Source organism: Lissotriton vulgaris, chromosome 2_1 (assembly GCF_964263255.1).
Source record: "Lissotriton vulgaris chromosome 2_1, aLisVul1.2, whole genome shotgun sequence".
In the NCBI taxonomy this organism is placed as follows: Eukaryota; Metazoa; Chordata; class Amphibia; order Caudata; family Salamandridae; genus Lissotriton; species Lissotriton vulgaris.
Window position 1 is genome coordinate 1,871,028,153 of NC_141687.1, and position 18,420 is coordinate 1,871,046,572.

The 18,420-nt window shown below is 45.6% G+C and overlaps 1 protein-coding gene across 6 annotated transcripts in view; it reads right to left on the bottom strand.

The window, feature by feature from the left end:
• MEF2A (myocyte enhancer factor 2A) overlaps positions 1–18,420 on the bottom strand; it is a 500,550-nt gene that overhangs the window by 18,516 nt on the left and 463,614 nt on the right. For all 6 annotated transcript variants that reach the window (XM_086958071.1, XM_086958070.1, XM_086958073.1 and 3 more), the window contains one exon: positions 11,164–11,290. In XM_086958071.1, coding sequence (XP_086814197.1) covers positions 11,164–11,290 — 127 coding nt within the window. The remainder of the gene's footprint in view (positions 1–11,163; positions 11,291–18,420) is intronic.

Sequence of the window (18,420 nt, forward strand, 5' to 3'; positions counted from 1 at the left end):
TTGGGTCTAAAACTGAAAACAATCCAAGGAGTGACATTCCCTTTATAATGAGAAACTGTGAGCCAGAACCTTTTAAAAATCACAAGAGACAAATTGTCTTCCTGCAAAGAATAAAAATATATCTTCCTTTTCGGCATGATTTAAGGACTGAAGATCATTGCTATATGTGGAAGTGTCAGTCCCCATTCAATCTCTTGTACTAGTGCCTGGATGTAGCTTCTAGCCATGATGTTCTGTGCTAAAATGTAAAAATACCTGGAAGTCAAGTGAACAGAAGGAGCTTCCTCGTGGGCACAAGTATTCTGTAGTAGTTCAGTAGAGAAGTTCCTAAATATGGACAGACACTGCATAGAACTGCTGTGCTGAAAAAAGCTGGATAAGAGGTGGCTCTAGACAAACTGTAGTAAATGACGGTCGACCACACAGGGAGCTGATATATAATTGTAATTCAAATACAAGAGATCCAGGGAAACATCCCAGCCACCTCATGTGCTCCAACCCCTCCATATTGTTTTTGTTCATGTATGCTCAAACATAATCCTCCATGAACTTGGGAGGAACTACGCTGTGCCCTGTTATACCTTCTTTACATCTCCCAGTAGAAATATATATTTTTTTGTTTGTTTAAGGTTTGCACATACCACCACTATTCCATTTAAATTTCAAATGTGGTTGTTACTAAGCTTACTGAATTTGGAAAGAAGTCTACAAACCGGAAAGGTTCAGAGAACTTTAAAGTTCCACTTTACTGTGGTCAGCTTCACCACATCTCCGACACCCACAGCAATAGGGCTAGCAGCTTTACAGAGATCAAACTTTTGTTTTCTCTTCCACATGTTGAGATTCTTGCCAGTCAACCTCCTTACAACCTACCCCCTCAGGCTGGTCATTCCTCATCCACAACTGGCTTACTACAGTATTTGGTTTCCTAGTCAACAGGCGCTTTACCAGTAAGAGAGTGCAAGGCGGTCGAGTTCAACCCTTTTCAAAAAATCTACTTTCCAAACCTTATTTTGTGCCTTGCAAATTTGGATAGACTCTTAACACTCTGTTGAACCTCTCTATCATCCCATTATTCTCAGGATGCGAGCGAGAACATTTTTTATGCTTTATCCCCCTTAAGGATAGAAGCTCCTCCATATCCATCGACACCAGTTGAACATAGTCTACAAAAATATAATCTGGGAACCCTTCGCTACTGAAAAGATCCCTGGGAACAGCAATTACCTTACTAGTCTCCACAGTATGCATAATGCAAATTTCGGGCCAACAGTGGGAACATATCCATTAGTACCCACACGTAATACTGGCCAGCTGTACTTTTAACTGGCCCCTTGAGAGCTACTTCCTGCCATACTCTCACTGGGTTGTCCATCATCATCGGTTGAACTGGTTTTTACAACTTTTATCGCTAGAACAACACTCCATGCACTCTCTGACACCTCTCAACTTGCGTGTCAATCTTCGGCCACCAGAAATTTAATATGATCCTCTCTTTATTTTTTGAAATTCCTAATACCCATGGTGACTCCACTGTATAAGCTTTTCTCTGACTTTACTCGTAAGTATCAATCTAATACCTCTCCAAAGCAACTCATTGTTTTCACATAAACCAACCTTCACCATCCAAGACCTCAAACCCCTCTCACTCACACCCTTGTTTGAGATCTATCCTCTCCTGACCAATCCTCTTATTTCATTTTGGACTTCATCCTCAACCAAGCAAAACCTCAACTCATCTGTGCCAACCACCCCACCAGTGACCTCACAAACTGTATATTCATTTTGGTCCAAAATGTCATCTAGCACATCAGGATCATGCTCTTTTTGTTTAGGACTCAAACATGACCAGCAGTCTTCTACCCTGTTCTACACTCCAGGCCTATACACCACCTTGAAACTTCTTAAGTTTTGCGAAGCCACAACCAATTTACAGATAGTAACTTAAACTGCATCAAAGTTCTTCTTATAAAATATCTCTGAGGGGTTTAGAGCCTTGTCCTAACCTCAAACTCCACCCCCAGAGAAACATCCGTTTTTTATTGCCCAGTAAATGCAAAGAGCCTCACGTTTGATTAAAGCATACTTGTTCTACCGCCCCTCTATGCTTTTCTAAATGAACATAATGAATGAGTTATTTACCTTCGGTAACGATGCATCAGGTAGAGACACAGTCTAGCGGCAGATTTCTTAAATTTAGAATCTTTCCAGGCATTAGTCTGGATCTGGAGAATTTTCAGCAGTACCTCTGCGTGCCGGGGGACGGCTTCGCATGGCTCTGTCCTGACGTCGCACACGGATATGATGTCATTAAAGCCATATAAGTCTCTCCCTGCACGCGGACGTCAATTTTCTACTTTGGAACTTTTCCACACCACAGCGCGGAGCCACTACAAAAACTGTGAGAGAGTGGAACAGTGTGCGGAAAAGGATCAAAAATGTTTGACAAAACAATAACAAGAAACATAGAATGAGGAGTAACATTAGAAAAAGTTAGAAATAGAGTACTTTATACTGCAAGGGACTGAAGGGGGAGAACAGAGTATCTGCCTCTAGAAAAAGTCTAACAGAAGCGAAGGGCCATGCCCTCCAATGAGGCACAACAGCATTGGAAATTAATGTCATGACAAACGATAGACAGACAGCAACCACAGGATGTAACTGTCAAGGGCAACAAGACTTAAACAACATGACTCATGGCAATTGACATTTCTGCAACATAGAATGTGCAACTATACACCCCATAAACGACCTATTGACTGCAGCAAAGCCAAACAGACCCCCAAACCAACTGACTGTAGCATAGACAAAGAGACCCAAAAGTAACGGGTAAAAATAGATAAGGGTGGGAGGGTAGAAGAACATGATTAACCCCCCACACTGGAAGAACCAGGGTGGAGGAGCATGGAAGGACATATAACCCCACCACCCAGTTGTGACAAAAGGGTGGAGAAACAACAGATAAAACAGCATGAGACATCCTGCCCCAGAGGGAGGTAAAGTAGACCACCTCGCAGGAAGACTAAGGCCACCTGTAAATAGGCGAGAGGGTAGAACTCAACCTGAAAAGGCCCTCATAGAGCAGGAGGATGGGTGGGCATTAAGGAATCTGCGGTTAGACTGTGTCTCTACCAGATAAATCGATACTGAAGGTAAGTAACTTGTACATCTGATAGAGACATCTAGCCACAGATTCCTTAACTTTAGAATAGATACCAAAGCTATACCCCATTGGAGGAGGGTCTGTGACTGAACCTCACCAAGTTCCAAAGTGAACTAATCTGTCAATGACATTAACACACGGTGAGGACAGCAATGCCACCGTGGCTGACACCAGACCCATTAAGCGATGTAAAGGAGCATTAACGAGGGGAGGCAAAGGAACCACAATCCATCAGAGGACGGAACACGACATCTCTCGTTCAAATAGGGACGAAAGGAAATCACAGAACCATTCCGGTCAGTGCATAATGGAAGAAATTCCATAAACGTACGCAAAAATAAGTTTAACCAAGCACAGGATGCCATGGATTCGCAAGAGAAGGGACAAAACAGAGTGAAAGCATACAAACTAAGCATGCCAAAAAAAAAGACATGTGAGGGGACAGAGGTCACCATGCAGAGATGTACAGAACCATAACTACCAAGAGATATATGTATGTGGATGACAGGGATACACAAAAGCAGAAATTGTATACCGTGAGAACTACACCACACATTCAAAAGCCCAATGAAATGTAGCATCAACAGTATGTATGTGTTGATAGAGAGAAACAGGCGCATCACCAAGTAGTCAACCAGCCAACCATACCCAAAGGAGAAAGAGGGAGAGGGAGGGAGAGGGAGGGGGGAGCGGGAGGGAGAGGGAGGGAGAGGGGGGGGAGGGAGAGGGGGGGGAGAGAGAGGGTGAGAGGGAGAGAGGGAGAGAGAGAGAGAGAGAGAGAGAGAGAGAGAGAGAGGGAGGGAGACAGATAGAGGGATAGAGAGAATGAGAGAATATGGGGCAAACACCCCTGATACTACAGCAAGGAAGAACTTAGTTATGTTTGCCCTCTCGCCGTGTGTATATATCTCAGGACATATATACATATATATGAAAAACAATTGAAAAATGAAAGACGAGGGGATCTCGAAGAGCATGCCCTAGATAATAGGAGGCCGCACAATAGGAATCAACACACTGATGCGAAGCGTAGTAGGACATAATATCAAGACACCTAAAAAAACATAATCCTCCACCCCATCGAGAAAAAAACCTAGTCTCCCGCACGACAGGCGGGAATACTGACCAATAAACTAACGAGGAATGAGTTAGTAATATACAAACGCAGAGTGTCCAAAGAATGTATACATAGCCATATACAGATACTGCATAAGGACAATGAGTATCCTGCAGAAGAATACTTCCACCAATAACATCAACAGAGGCCAGGAGCAGAAGTACCCGAGTCAATGGGCGGCAATGAGCAGAGGGACTGGAGCCCCTGCCTTGAAAGTGCACAGAGAAATAGGGCACCAGGCAACATGCAGCAGTGATGAGTCTAGCGTAGATTCCACTGCCCATAGGCAAAAACAGTCAGGGTCTGAGCCATAAGAGAAGACCTAAGCACTTTCCCACACCAGGGATTGGGGAGTAGACAATACCACCAGAATAGAACACAGCCAGGTCAGTGGTGAAAGGTTTACAGCCGGCACCCCATGACAGCGAACATACCCAGTGCTTACCGCACATGTCTTCGCACAAATCACGAAAAAGAAACCGTTCTGGAGCGGAACAGACAACATGCCCACAAGGGACACTTGCGACTTAGGTAAGCATACAGCGAAAGGCCCAAACAACAGCCAAAGGCAAGAAATGAAGACATGAACACGCTGGGGTGAACCACGCATGGCAGAAACCCCACAATACCAATCCGATGTTGAGGGATTTGTAGGCGTGGGTGAGGAGTTTGAAGGTGACCCTCTTCTCGAAGAGGAACAAGTGGAGGTCTCGTAGGTGAGGGGTCATGTGTTTGTGACGCGGTGTCCCGAGGATGAGTCTTGCTGCGGCATTCTGGATGGTTTGGAGTTTGTGTAGAAGGGTTTTGTTGATTAAAGGGTATAGGCCATTGCCGTAGTCAAGTCTGCTAGTGATGAGCACGTGCGTGACAGTCCTTCTGCAGTTGGGGGGGGGCGGATCCATTTGAAGGTCTTGCGGAGGATTCGCAGGCAGTCGAAACTGGTAGAGGCGACGGCGTTGATCTGGCGGTTCATGGAGAGGGAGCAGTCGAGGATGATGCAGAGGTTCCGTGTGTGGTTTGTAGGGGTAGGTGGACTCCAGAGGGCGGAGGACCCCAGGTGTGGTCCCAGGCGGAGGTGCAGGGTCCGAGGATGAGGACTTCGGTCTTTTCTGAGTTGAGCTTCAAACAGCTGTCTTTCATCCAGCTGGGTCTCACCAGTGGGGACGTCCCACACAGTAGGAAGAGCAGAACGAAGTGAGAAGCCTACAGTATGACCCAAAGGACAATTCCCCAAAACGACATACGATAACCATCCTAAGAAGACTCCGCAGGAGCCTTCAAAACTGAACAGAAATGCAAAGCTGCCTAGCTGTACCAAATAAGGGCAAAAACGGCTGATTAGCCGTACAGTCCATCCAGGAAATAACGTCTTGAACCTATAGACGGATACCAGAAAAGCACTAACAATATTGCAAACGAAATTAAAAGTCCGCAATGAGGACTATAAACCATGGAAGTCATGGGAACCCAGACATGAGGCGCTGAACCGCTGAGTCGGCGTGACTGTCAAAAAGAATGACCCCATCAAAGGGCAGATCCCTAAGACGCTCCTGAACATTTTCAGGGAAACTGCCATCGCGCAACCAGGCATGGCGACACAGAGCAACTGACCTGGCCATAGCCCAACCCACAGAGTCAGTAGTGTCCATGGCCAACCGAATGGAAAACAGTGCTGTTTCCCGGCCATCATGAAGTAGCCGAACCAGGGTAGCTCGAAGGCGCTTTGGAAAGATGGAAGGAGATGCTCGACCGAGTCCTAAAGGGCAAAAGTAGCTTGTGCAAACATGCAAGACTTGTTCAGTGACCAAAGGCTCAAGCTAGTGTACGCAAAGACATGACGACCACACAACTCCAACCAGCGAGACTCCCTAGAGGAAGGAAGCACCAAAGAATGGAAGGAGGGTAGAGACTAAAGCTGCCTGGACTACCAGCCCTTAACCCTAGGATGGAGGGACAAACATACTGGGTCATTTGGAGCTGGGCGATGACTATGTGCAATAGCACGATCCACAGGGTCCCCCGATGAGGGCCTTGCCCAAGCCCCAAGAAGAATGTCATATAATGACCCACAAACGGGCAGCAAGGGCTCCACCTTCACAGCGCCCTGGTGAAGTAGATCCAACAAGGGATCAGAAGGCAGAGAGTCTGAGGGAGGCTGCATCTGTAAGATATCTGCAGCCTTGCGAACAGCCCTTGCAACCGCAGCACTAGCCTCTGTGGCCATTCTATGTGGCGACAATAAGCCATCTGTAGGGGACAGTTGTAGGTTAACCCTTCCACCCAATGGTAGAGGCTCCACAGCCCGAGGATGTCCAAAGGCCTGCCAGTGCCCCATGGGCACCTGCTCAGAGGAGGATCGAAACAACCCTGGTGGTGGGGAGCCCTCACAGGCCTTATCCTCTTCCACCAACAGAGGAATAGCAGTGGATGGCACCGGCATCGCCTCAATGTCGACGACCACCGAAGAATCGTCCGCCCGGCGGGCTGGTGCCGACTCTACATCCACCGAGATGGGGAACTGCGGAGAGAACGGCAGCGACTCGGAGTCTAGCTCCGCGCTGCAGCCGCATCCAGCGTCGGTGCTGAGCACCCCACAGAGCTGTGCAGAGACGCCACAGGAATTTTCGACGTCAGACTGGGATGCGCCTCTGGTCCGTGCCCCGACATCGCAGTGACTCTGGAACCAGAGTCAGGGTTCTCGATCGGCGCCGAGGGCGAACCCGCCGGACAAGTCTGAACCTGAGACCCTACCCCTTCTGAGGGGCCCGAAGGCGCGCCAAGTAGAGGGGGTGACCCAAAGATGGGCAGTAAAGCCTGTGAATAGGCTTCCATCTGGGTCCTAGCACCAGGAAATGGAGGGTAGGTGTGGGGTTGACTCCTGGAGGCCCTTGTCCGGTGAAGACGGAGAACAGTGGGCATCGACGTAACGTCTATGTGAGGTCAACTACCTCTGTGACTACTTCTTGTGCTTACCAGCATCAGAAGAGCGAGGTCCGCGGAAACGACTGTGACCTGCCCCGAACAGGAGCCTTTGCTAGTGATAGAGACCAGCGGTGCAAAGACTCCTCACGGGACATCCCGGCGATCAACAACTATATCCGACTTCGGTTTCAACTTCTGGCAGGTGTCGCACTTCTCGGAGTCATGGTGATCTCCCAAGCACCAAATGCAGATCTCGCGGCGATCCATCGCCGACATGTGCCGCAAACAAGTCGTGCACGACTTGAAGCCTGAAGGCATCACACACTGTTCCCGTCGAAAAGGCCTGAAACAAAATCAAGCAAGAAGAACCGCTTCTCCCGAGCCCGTGTGGAGACACGGAAAAGAAGAAAAAGGACGTCAGCGAGCCGGGAGGGACATGTATGGCTCCACTGAAGTCATATCCATGGGCGAAGTCAGGATGGCACTGCTGGAAATTCCCCGCATCCAGACTGGCGCCTGGGAACATTCTAAAGTTAAGGAATCTGCAGCTAGATATCTATCAGATAGTTCTTTCTAATCCTTTCTTAGTTTGTTTCAGTACCGCACCCAACCCCTTTGAGCTGGCATCAGTGATCAAAATGGTGGTCTCTAAAATCATAACTTTGCTAAGACAGGGCATTACTACGTGCTGATTTTACATCCTAGAATACTTGTTCACATAAAGAGGATCAAATAAATGTAACTCCCCCCTTTTTTTTCTTTTTTAACTATTTTGTGTGTGGCTGACAGAGGAAAGCACAAACTTTATATAGTATTCAGAAAAGTCAAAAGGTCACATGTAAATTGTCTATGCTTTTAACCAATTGTTGTTTGGGTCTCACCCCCTCTCTGGTTAACCTATGACCCAGGCAGTTGATTTCGATTTGATTGAACTTACATTTATCAAAAAACACAGGGGGAGGTAAAAGGTAAACCTGACGAAAAGACCCGACCTACTACCGATTTAATTTCCAACAAACAAATGAAGGCCTATCCGTCCTGGCGTAGATTAACCCGTTACAAATGATCGGAAAAACCTATGTTATTTTTTTAGATAACCCTCACCCACCCTGGTTGCCCCGTGGTGGCATGCTTCATCATCAGGTTCTTCCTGTTCCACTGCGGAATGGGGTGTGCCTCAACCTACGAACTATGCGGGAGCACTGAATAGTAAAATAGGATGAAGAAAGTGAATAGGAGTTGGAGGAGTCGTGTGTAGAAGGTTTAAAATACCTGCCTGAATCCTTTATTCTATCCTTTAGGCAGTACGATTAAAAAAAACTGAGAAAAAGTGGGAAGTCTAGGTGATAATGTACCTGCCTTCCTATGGATCTACAATTTTCAAGCTTATCCCCAAGGCCAAGGAAATAAGCTTCCTGATTCCATCCCTAAGGTAGTACTTAATTATTACTCCAGCACATACACTGCATGCTAAAATAATGAATATGGATTGATCGCACCTGTTTTGTTGCTCAATACCTACTTGGCATATTGCTTAATACATATAAATGGCCAAACTTTTGCTCATGGGTCCTCCAGAGCCAAGGTAAGCTTGTAGTCGCACTAACACCAAAGCGGCACCTCAGCATATTAAGCTAGTTGAATTCCCCGGGGCCCACGCACTTCGTAGGTCGCAGCATGTCCCGTTCCACAGCAGAACGTGAAGCACCCGATGACGACGCATGCCACCAAGGGGGCAACCCTGGTGTGTAAGGGTTATCTAAAGAAAAAAAAATAGGTTTTTCCTATCATCCTGTGGGCGGTTAAACTTACATTTATTCTCCTGCAATGTCAAGCCTCTCATCCTAAACCTTTCTTAGACTAACTTTAACCTACAAGCATGCTCTTCTTGATTAGTTCCATAAACAATCATCCTGATAGATTTTCACCCTAGGAAGCCCATCTAACACCACCTTCATGGCTCGCTGAAAAATCTGCTGCGACAGAATTGAACCAAAACGATAGTCTAATCAATATGAACAGCCCAAATGGCCTAATAAATGTAGTCAAATCCACGGAGTCAACATCCAGCTTAATTTGGTAATATGCTGCCTTAACCTTAAGGTCTATAGTTGAGAAAATACAAACTCCCTTCAATTGCGTAAGCATCTCCGATATATTCGGGAGTGGATGCTTATCTACCACCACATCTCTATTGAGATCTCTCAGATCAATACACAAAAGGAATTATCGCGAGGCATTGGACATTCGAGGTACAGGCGCAACCCATTCTGTAGCCTCAGTCTTGACAATTATCCCCTCTTCTTGAAATTTTCAAGTTCAACCTGCATGTTTTGTTTCAAAGCTAGGGGTGCGCTGAGCGCTTTGCATGCCACAGGAGTAACACCATTCTTCAGAACAATTCTGTGTGTGTAATCAGTCAACCATGCCAACTTCTCCTCAAAAACCTCTTTAAATTCCGGACGTGGGTCTGCATTTTCACCATTCCCATTTCTTTTTTAATCAGCTTCAGCAACAGGCAATTGTTTCAAAATTATACTCGGTTCACTGCTGGGTTCTAATATGACTCCTAAGTCTTTCTGGTGGAACCAACTAATAATACGGTCTCCTCTGCAGGATACCTAAATATTCCCAGCAGTTAGATGCCCTTTGTATTCCAAAACTCCACTGAAATACTCTACAAACTGAAAAAGTTGCCCACCATAATCTAATTAACAGATATCGGTTTGAAAAGGTCGACCAGAAAGTTATCGCTTATAGAAGTCCTTAGGTATCAAAGACATTTTAGCACCTGAATCAAATAACATGTCATCACAGTTCCCATTAGAATTTATTTTATCTAGAGGATCTCTTTTGTTACGTTCGCCAACCTGGAGAACAACTTCCCCACGGTGTAAATTATCATACTCAACATCATCCTTGCCGTTTTATGCAGTGGTGCCAAACAAAGGGGAGCCAGAATACTCCTCAAGAAAATCAAAGCATGACCTAATGCAACCAGCTGAGAACTGCTGAAAATAGATTAAACTGAACATGGCTTCCAGAAAGATATGGCCATGAAACCCTGTTTAGATATCAGCCGCGACATTCTCCAAACTGGAGTTAAATTTCCTCTGCACTGCAGTCTTTTTGGCAGATGACCAGGAGATTCTCCCGACTCGCAAAATAAGACTACAGATCCTGCATTGTCCTTGGAAAGGCCCTTCTTGCAAAAGCTGTCTTCACCTATGGCTTTTGTTGAGTATACTGATTTTAGCTCGGGTTCAAGAAAATGTTTGCCAATGTGTCTTGGCCCCATCCAATTGCCATACTAATTTGCTTGCAGCCCAACTCGCCTTTCTAACACGTTCACCTAAAAAAAGACCCATATTTGGATTTAGAAGAAATATTCACTTTGTGTATGCCCCAATAATTACATTGGCTTAAACTGAAACTCCTGACAAACTAGGGCTAACTTTGAATGAAGATAGGTACACATTTTAATTGCTTTTGCTGGCCCACTTCAAACAACCACTGTTGTGAATACTACTATTTTAGATAAACATTCTTGAGTGGCCCTTTGGTACAAGTGTTTTTTTAACTGTACGGAGTGTTAATTCTTGCGTCCCACTAACGAGTGGACTAAACACTTGTGATTAGACCCAATACCTAAAGATGAGAGCACAGTACTTCAAGGAAGCTATTGCCATTTCTCAGATTTGTAAACAGCTGGATTAGGGTGTTGTGGGAACTCGTCTAAAGTATAAGAAAGCATTCTCCAAGGAGGTCTGCCAGAGAGTTCTTCAAATGACTCAATACACTTTTCACAGTTTACATTGATTAACAAGGTACCCTTTATTATAAAAAGCCAAATAAAACAATGCTCTTTACTGCCCACATATGGAACGGACATCTGATAAAGAGCTGAATTCTAACGGTGAGGTATACAATTCTGAAATGCACTGTTTAGGTAAACACTTACACAAGAGAGTTGAGAGTGGCTGGTCCTAAATGATGGTGCTGCCAGGCAGACACTTGCCCTAAAGACAGCATCCCTGGTGAGTTGAAGCCTTGTAGTGTTGATAGATCTGCAGTAGCTAGGGAGTAATCTGAAAAGAAACCGAAATACAACAAATTCAAATACGATCGCATGTATTTTATTTAATATATTCCAGAAAAAAATGTCAGTCACAATTTACAGAATGCCTCCCTACATACTTTTCTTCGCTGCTTTGGTTACATAGACAAGCAGTTACACAATTCATTACGAATCAGTTAAAAAAATCCCTCTCGAGTGCATTCTTTGTTTGAGGACAAAATTAATAAAGAATAGCAACAAAAACTATTGTAAACCTTCATTGCCGTTTACCTATACTTAGTGTGGCTTTCAGATTATAACAAATAGGAACAGCGGTAAGCAGAACACATTCAATATTATTTCCATTTCAGTAATAGAAACAGTGCAGGGCGTGCCTGGTAACCTTTCAGGTACACACAACTCATCGGACTGGACACAGAATTAAAAAACAAACGTACAAAGGAGTTCAGTGGGTGCATGAAGCAGAGGAGAGGCTTCCAAATCAGAACTCCTCACCGGCTCTCGAGCTCAGCAGCCATTTAACATCTGAGCATTAGTGAGGCCTGGTACCCTAGGTCATTTGCTCGTTGCTATCCTAATGGTAAAGATACATGTAATCGGGTACTGTGTCATGAATGTGATGTTTAGTGAAGCCCGGCACCATGGATGTAAAGTTAGCTCAACACAGGCAGCGCAGAATGCATGTGAAGCCTAAACAGTTGCTATGGCATGGATAATGGAGTTAAACATGAGTGATCATAATCCCCCACACTGTGCCCATTCCAGTGTATATGCATTACACACAAACCAACCTTGTGTTAAACAGCCAACATGCATTGTGGTTATAGTGGTCATTGTTGGCCGGAGTTTATTAGGATTATATACATATACTTTGGTTATAATTTGTATGACCCCATGTCAAATTATCATTTGCCAACTGTCATATTTTGGGTCATAAATCATATACTCATCATGTCATACATATTATTTTGGGATATACTGTAGGCATATCACAGTTCATAAATGGCACAGAACGTTCTTTGGTTAGTTCCTTGTAGTCCTTTCTCTTTTCTTATCCCTTCTGGGAACATTGTTTGGTTGGTCTTAACGCCCTTTGGTTGTGAGGGGTAACTTCTCACTTGTAGTTAGGCCCCAACTTGCTACTGTGTGAGTCTTATTTATGCCCTGTTTGCTACCTCCTTTTTTGTTAGGGACACTCAACCGGTTGTGCGGCATCCCAAAGTGAGTGGCCCTACTCCTACACACTGCCCGTCAGTGTGTCTCCATAACCAACCATTGTACCATTACTTCTCCGCCACGCCGTCAGGGAGGCGAACGTCTTCCTGCGGCTCCACCCAATCTCCTTATTTCTCTCCTTTCTCAACTCATCGGATTGGACATAGAGTTTCAAACAAATGTACAAAGGAGTTCAGTGGGTGCATGAAGCAAAGGCGAGGCTTCCAAACCAGGACTCCTCACCGGTTCTCGAGCTCGGCAGCGATTCAACTTCTGTGCATCAGTGAGGTCCAGTACCCTAGGTCAAGTGCTCGTTGCTATCCAAATGGTATAGATACATGTAATCAGGTACTGTGTCACGAAGGTGCATTTTAGTGAAGCCCAGCACCATGGATGTAAAGTTATCTCAACACAGGCAGCGCAGAATACAGGTAAAGCCTAAACACAGGCGCTATGGCATGGATAATGAAGTTAAACATGAGTGAACAGAGACATCGTAGCATGGATGAAGAGATAGGGGACACATGAAGTCCAGAGTGGATAGGCATGAGTGGATAAGCACTGTGTCCTGGATATAATTAAGATGATCACTTGGCAGGGGTATGTAAGCAAAGCTTGCCTATCACAGACAACAGCAAAGATCACAAGCATTTACAATGCAATGGTTTCGCCTTTGCAAAAGTTAGAGCTATTGGCTTTGCTCATGACATTTTTATTTATGTTTTTTTTTAAAAAACATAAATAAATGGCATTGTTATTTACAATGCCAATAGCAGGGCAGGAGAGCAAGCACAAGCAACGAGGGGGCAGGACAGCAAGCACAAGCAATGAGATGGGGGGGCCGCAAGCATGAGCAACGGGGGGGCAGGGGAGCAAGCACAAGCAACGGCAGGACAGCAAGGGGGGCAGGACAGCGAGCACAAGCAACGGGGGACAGGGGAACAAGCACTGAGGGGGGAGGACAGCAAGCACGAGCAACAGGGGGCAGGACAGCAAGCACAAGCAAGGGGGGCAGGACAGCGAGCACAAGCAACAGGGGGCAGGGGAGTAAGCACAAGCAACGAGGGGGGAGGACAGCAAGGGGGGAGGACAGCAAGGGGGGCAGGACAGCGAGCACAAGCAAGGAGGGGCAGGACAGCGAGCACAAGCAACGGGGAACAGGACAGCAAGCACAAGTAACTTTTTGTGGACTGTGAAATTGTCGGGTGGACAGGGTCATTGTCTCCCTTGGCCCCCCACACACACAGAGCCCCCCACATACACACAGAGCCCCCCACATACACACAGAGCCCCCCCCACACACACACACACACACAGAGCCCCCCACATACACACAGAGCCCCCCCAACACACACACACACAGACGCACACAAGGCAAGTCTGGGATAGAGCGAAGGAGTGCAGCTTAAGTGACATGTGCCCCTGTGCCGAGGCGCGACCAGCAGTGGGAGGGGAGGGCTCCTTCTGTGCAGGTAAAGAGCACGAGTGAGATATACAAAACACTTTGAAAGTGGTGTGTGGTCACAGAGGAGAGGGGCGTAACAGATCCAGGTGCTAAACTTTAGTAAGTGTTGCATTACAATACATGCATATCTAAGAAGTGCTTTTTCTACGTTAACACATAAGTAAGGTGTTGAGGTTAAGGGATGACTTGATTCTCGGATCACTATAGGCACACGGGTTGTATAGATTACTACAGAAGAGGTACACGGATTGTATAGTGACTTTGAATAGCCCGGTGTGCACCACTCTTTCTGTGAGCTGGTCTCACAGGCGGGGTATTATTACGAGCCACGTTTTACATTGCAAGAAACTAGGTTATCTGCAAATGAAATTACCTGGCCAAAAATAAGACGACAAAGAGGATAGCGGGAGTGCCCCGGTCGACCTTGTGAGGCCCGGCAGCTCCAGAGTGATCGGACCTGCGGTGCCACGGGGGAGACTCTGGAGGACAACCCAGAGGTGTGAGCACCCCGGGCCAGTCGTCTGCTTGTGTCCGACCCCAGCATCCAGCGCAATGGCTGCGTAGAGCCCCCCCATAGCGTTAAATAATCGCATACTCTAGTTAATTGCTATGTCGCCCATAAACACGTTTAAGACAGCAAATACCCACCACCACCACAAACGGTGCCGGCGTATGCAGTATCACAACCTTGGAGATAATTGCGTTACAAAGTCAGAACAAGCAACGAGGGGCGAGGGGGACGAGCCACGCAAAGACGGCAAACAAAGATGACAGCCACGAGTTTACACCAATTCTGTGGGCGGCCATACACGGAAACGACAAGACGGAGAGAAGCCACAACAATACACAGAGACGACAAAAACGGAAAGACGTACAAAGTTACAATAGAATTATAAGAAAATGCTGCTTACCTGCTCGCAAATCGAGGAACACATCCCGGCAACAGAAATAGCGCAGCCCACTCCAGCAAAAGCCACGATGAACTGAACACAACATGCCGCCCCGCCCCCCTCCCCCCCCCCCCAAAAAAAATAACATCCGCATACCGCCGCATGACATTTTAAAAGGGGCGGAGAGGGAAAAAAAAACGCCGGAACGCCCACGAATCGCCTCGGACAATGACGGCCAGATCTCTCTTCCAATGGCTAGCCTCCATTTATGGAGCTAGCCAATGGAAGAGAGGCGGGACAAAGCCACATACTGTTCTAACATAAGATTTCGCCTGCGCGAACGCTGCTGCGCAGCGGACGCCAGGCGAAACCTAAAAAGCTAGGCAAACACAGGTGTCACAGATATGCAAAGGTAAGTGAACAGACAGCAAGGTATGAATATAAAACCCAGTGAAGAAATGTACTGTGGGTGTACGTTAAGTAAACACAGATGCAGTACTATGTAGCAATGCAATGTTTTAGCAACTCAAGCTCCTTAGCTTGGCCAGTTTAACTGAGCTAACAGTTGCACACTTTGAAAAAGAAGTACTTTCGTTCAAATTTTGTTAGCTATTATTTATGATGTCAAAAGATGCTTTTTTCACCGTATCTAATTATTTACGTAATGATCAGTGTGCTTCAGAGTATGAGACGGGATAGCAAGTCCAAATCTACGCTGGTGATGTCACTAGAAAAGAGGCACCTTGGGAAATGCATTTTTAACACGCAGAACACTTGGGCTTCTATAAAACAAGTATTACACTTTAATCCAGGCACCGCCTGGAAACTACTTGAATCCTTCCTCTCTAATAGAATTCAAACAGTCGCACTTGGCAAATTTTCTGCCAAATTCACTGCCTTGTGGAGTCCCTCAAGGTTCTTCCATGAGCCCGACACTGTTTAATATTTATCTATTGTTGGCTCCTCTGATTGAATCTTTTGGCTTTAGTTTGACTTCTTACGCAGACTACACCCAAAATGTGGTATCACTGATGCCAGGAATGATGCTGGGAATGGTATCACGGCTCCACGACTGCATGACAGATGTGGGAATTTGGATGGCTCAGAATTGCCATAAACTCAAATCAGGAAAAACGGAGGTTGTGTTGTTTGGCAATAGGACGCCAGCTTTTGGACCCCTGCATGGTGGGCGGACACACTGGGTCCTCAACCAACTCTTAACAACAAGGTAATAAATCTGAGAGTTTGGAAAGACAAACTCAGCTTTAAAGATCATGTTAATGCGGTGGCCTCATCTACTTCATATATCCTGTAAAAAAAATTGCCATTCCTGCCAAAAGACAGTATACAAACAGTTATCACTGCCCTAACCATGTCTAGGCTGGATTATTACAATAGCCTCTTCATCAGCCTTCAGGAAGGGCTTATGAACAAACTACAGCTTCTACAGAATGCAGCGGCTAGACTGCTTACCGGTATACCAAAATATGCCTCTATCTCGGCAGAGATTAGAAGGCTTCATTGGTTGCCTGTAAGGAAACTAATTCAGTTTAAAGCCCTGTGCATAGTCTATAAAGACCTTCAAGGAGCTGGCCCGGAGTAACTTAAACAACAATTTCATTGGTATGTACCAAATAGATCACTTCGTTCAGCAGAGGCAAACCTGGTATGGGTGCCCTGGGTACAAAAAGCCAGCTGGGGTGGCAGAAGTTTTGTGGCTTGCGCAGCTAAGGCCTGGATTGGTCTCCTGCTACAGCTTAGATGCATGACTAATTTACTTGCATTTAGGAAGACCTTAAAAACATGGCTCTTTTCTGCTTAAATTCCGATTATAGTCACTCTGTCTTTAGGCCTCTATAGGGCTTCACACAGCGCCAGGACACCTTTGCGTAACAGTTGCGCTCTACAAATTTCAATAATATTAACATTAACAAATTTGCCCACTGTAGTGAGGTGGGCAACTGTAGAAGACTTCATCTCTTTTTGAATTCTTTTGTAGAATTAGTGGAAAATATTACTGTACCCCATGGAGCGAGGCCCCTGATCATGGAATGTGCTGTCAGAAAGGCAGTTCATGCTGTGCAAAGAACATATAACTTCCATAAGTCCAGTTCAATAAATAAGCAAGACATTCATAGAGAATTTGACGTGTCCTGTAAAACTTTTGTACATATTCACTCTTTCTAAATAAAACACTTTGCACTATCCTCCTGTGTGGCACTTTAGTGTGTTAATTTTCTTGAAATATAGAAACTTGCATAAAGCAACACAACATTAACATTGCCAGGCAGCTCTGCCTGAGCAAATCACAAATGCTCCTGGTATATACATAATGAAGGCAGGGGCTTACAGCCTTGTGGGCTCTGAGAGGTGCTTTGAAGAATTTAGCGAAGAGTTTAGTTGGGGTGCTCAGCTGGTTTCTTTCTGTAGTTTCGCCACTGCGGATGCCTAACAAGGAATGGAGCATTGGAAACAGTATTTGGCGGAGTGAAGGGCAAACTAGTATAATTTTATATACAACCCTCATGAGTGGAGTATGTATCAACAGCAGGCCTGGGCGTAGTTCGTGGAGTTTTGCTACGTTAAACTCTGCGAAGTTACAAAAAAAGTCAGCGGAGTTCCGTAAGTGGCAGAGTGCAGTGCAAATTGCAGTTCGCGCTGGTATTTCTGCTGCTCGGGTAGAATTTCTACCAGAGCTGAAGTCTGCTGTACAATGCGCAGTAGAGTTCTCTGCACTCCCGACCTCCGCGGAGCACAGAAAACTCAGCGAACAGACTGGAGTTTACTACCCAGGCCTAATGAACAGCCATGGACACAGAACTGTAGCATGTGTACAAGGGAGAAGTCAAGCCTTGAACCACAAACACCAGCATGCATCAGTACTTCAAATGCACTGCAAGACATGGCACTTTGCGCAATTCTGCCAAATAGCATTTCCACAGCCAATGTCCCACATATTATCAGATGCTTGCTGGTAAAATATTCTGTAATGGCACTGTGCTGGTGCCTCCGCACCTCTTAAGATATTTACTTGCCATGCAATGTTGTAGAAAAATGATAATGAATGACTCCTCTCCCTTTCTCAAACATACAGCAGCCAAATACCTCGGAAGTCCTTTGTGCTGGCGCTTTAGTGAGCGGATCATGCCCCTCCATTTAATGACACCAAACAAACTCCACTTTATCTGGGCCCCCAATCCTGCAGGGTGGGCTCTTGGGCCAGTAATGGAGATCCTGGAAATTGCAGTTCTGCTACCAAAAAGGAAAGAGCCCAACATCGACTTGCTAACAAGTAGACTTTATTCGTCATGAAATGCGGAGAGAAATGCACTCAGTAAATTCGAACGCGTTTCAACATTCCAGCCTTGCTCACAGGTGAGTGCAATTATGTTGTGTAGTCCAAGTGGTCATGTGGTTTACTCCTCGGACCACAACCACCACCATGCATCAGTACTTCAAATGCACTGCAAGACATGGCACTTTGCGCAATTCTACCAAATATATATATATATATATATATATATATATATATATATATATATATATATAAATGAAGTAAAAGACATCTAC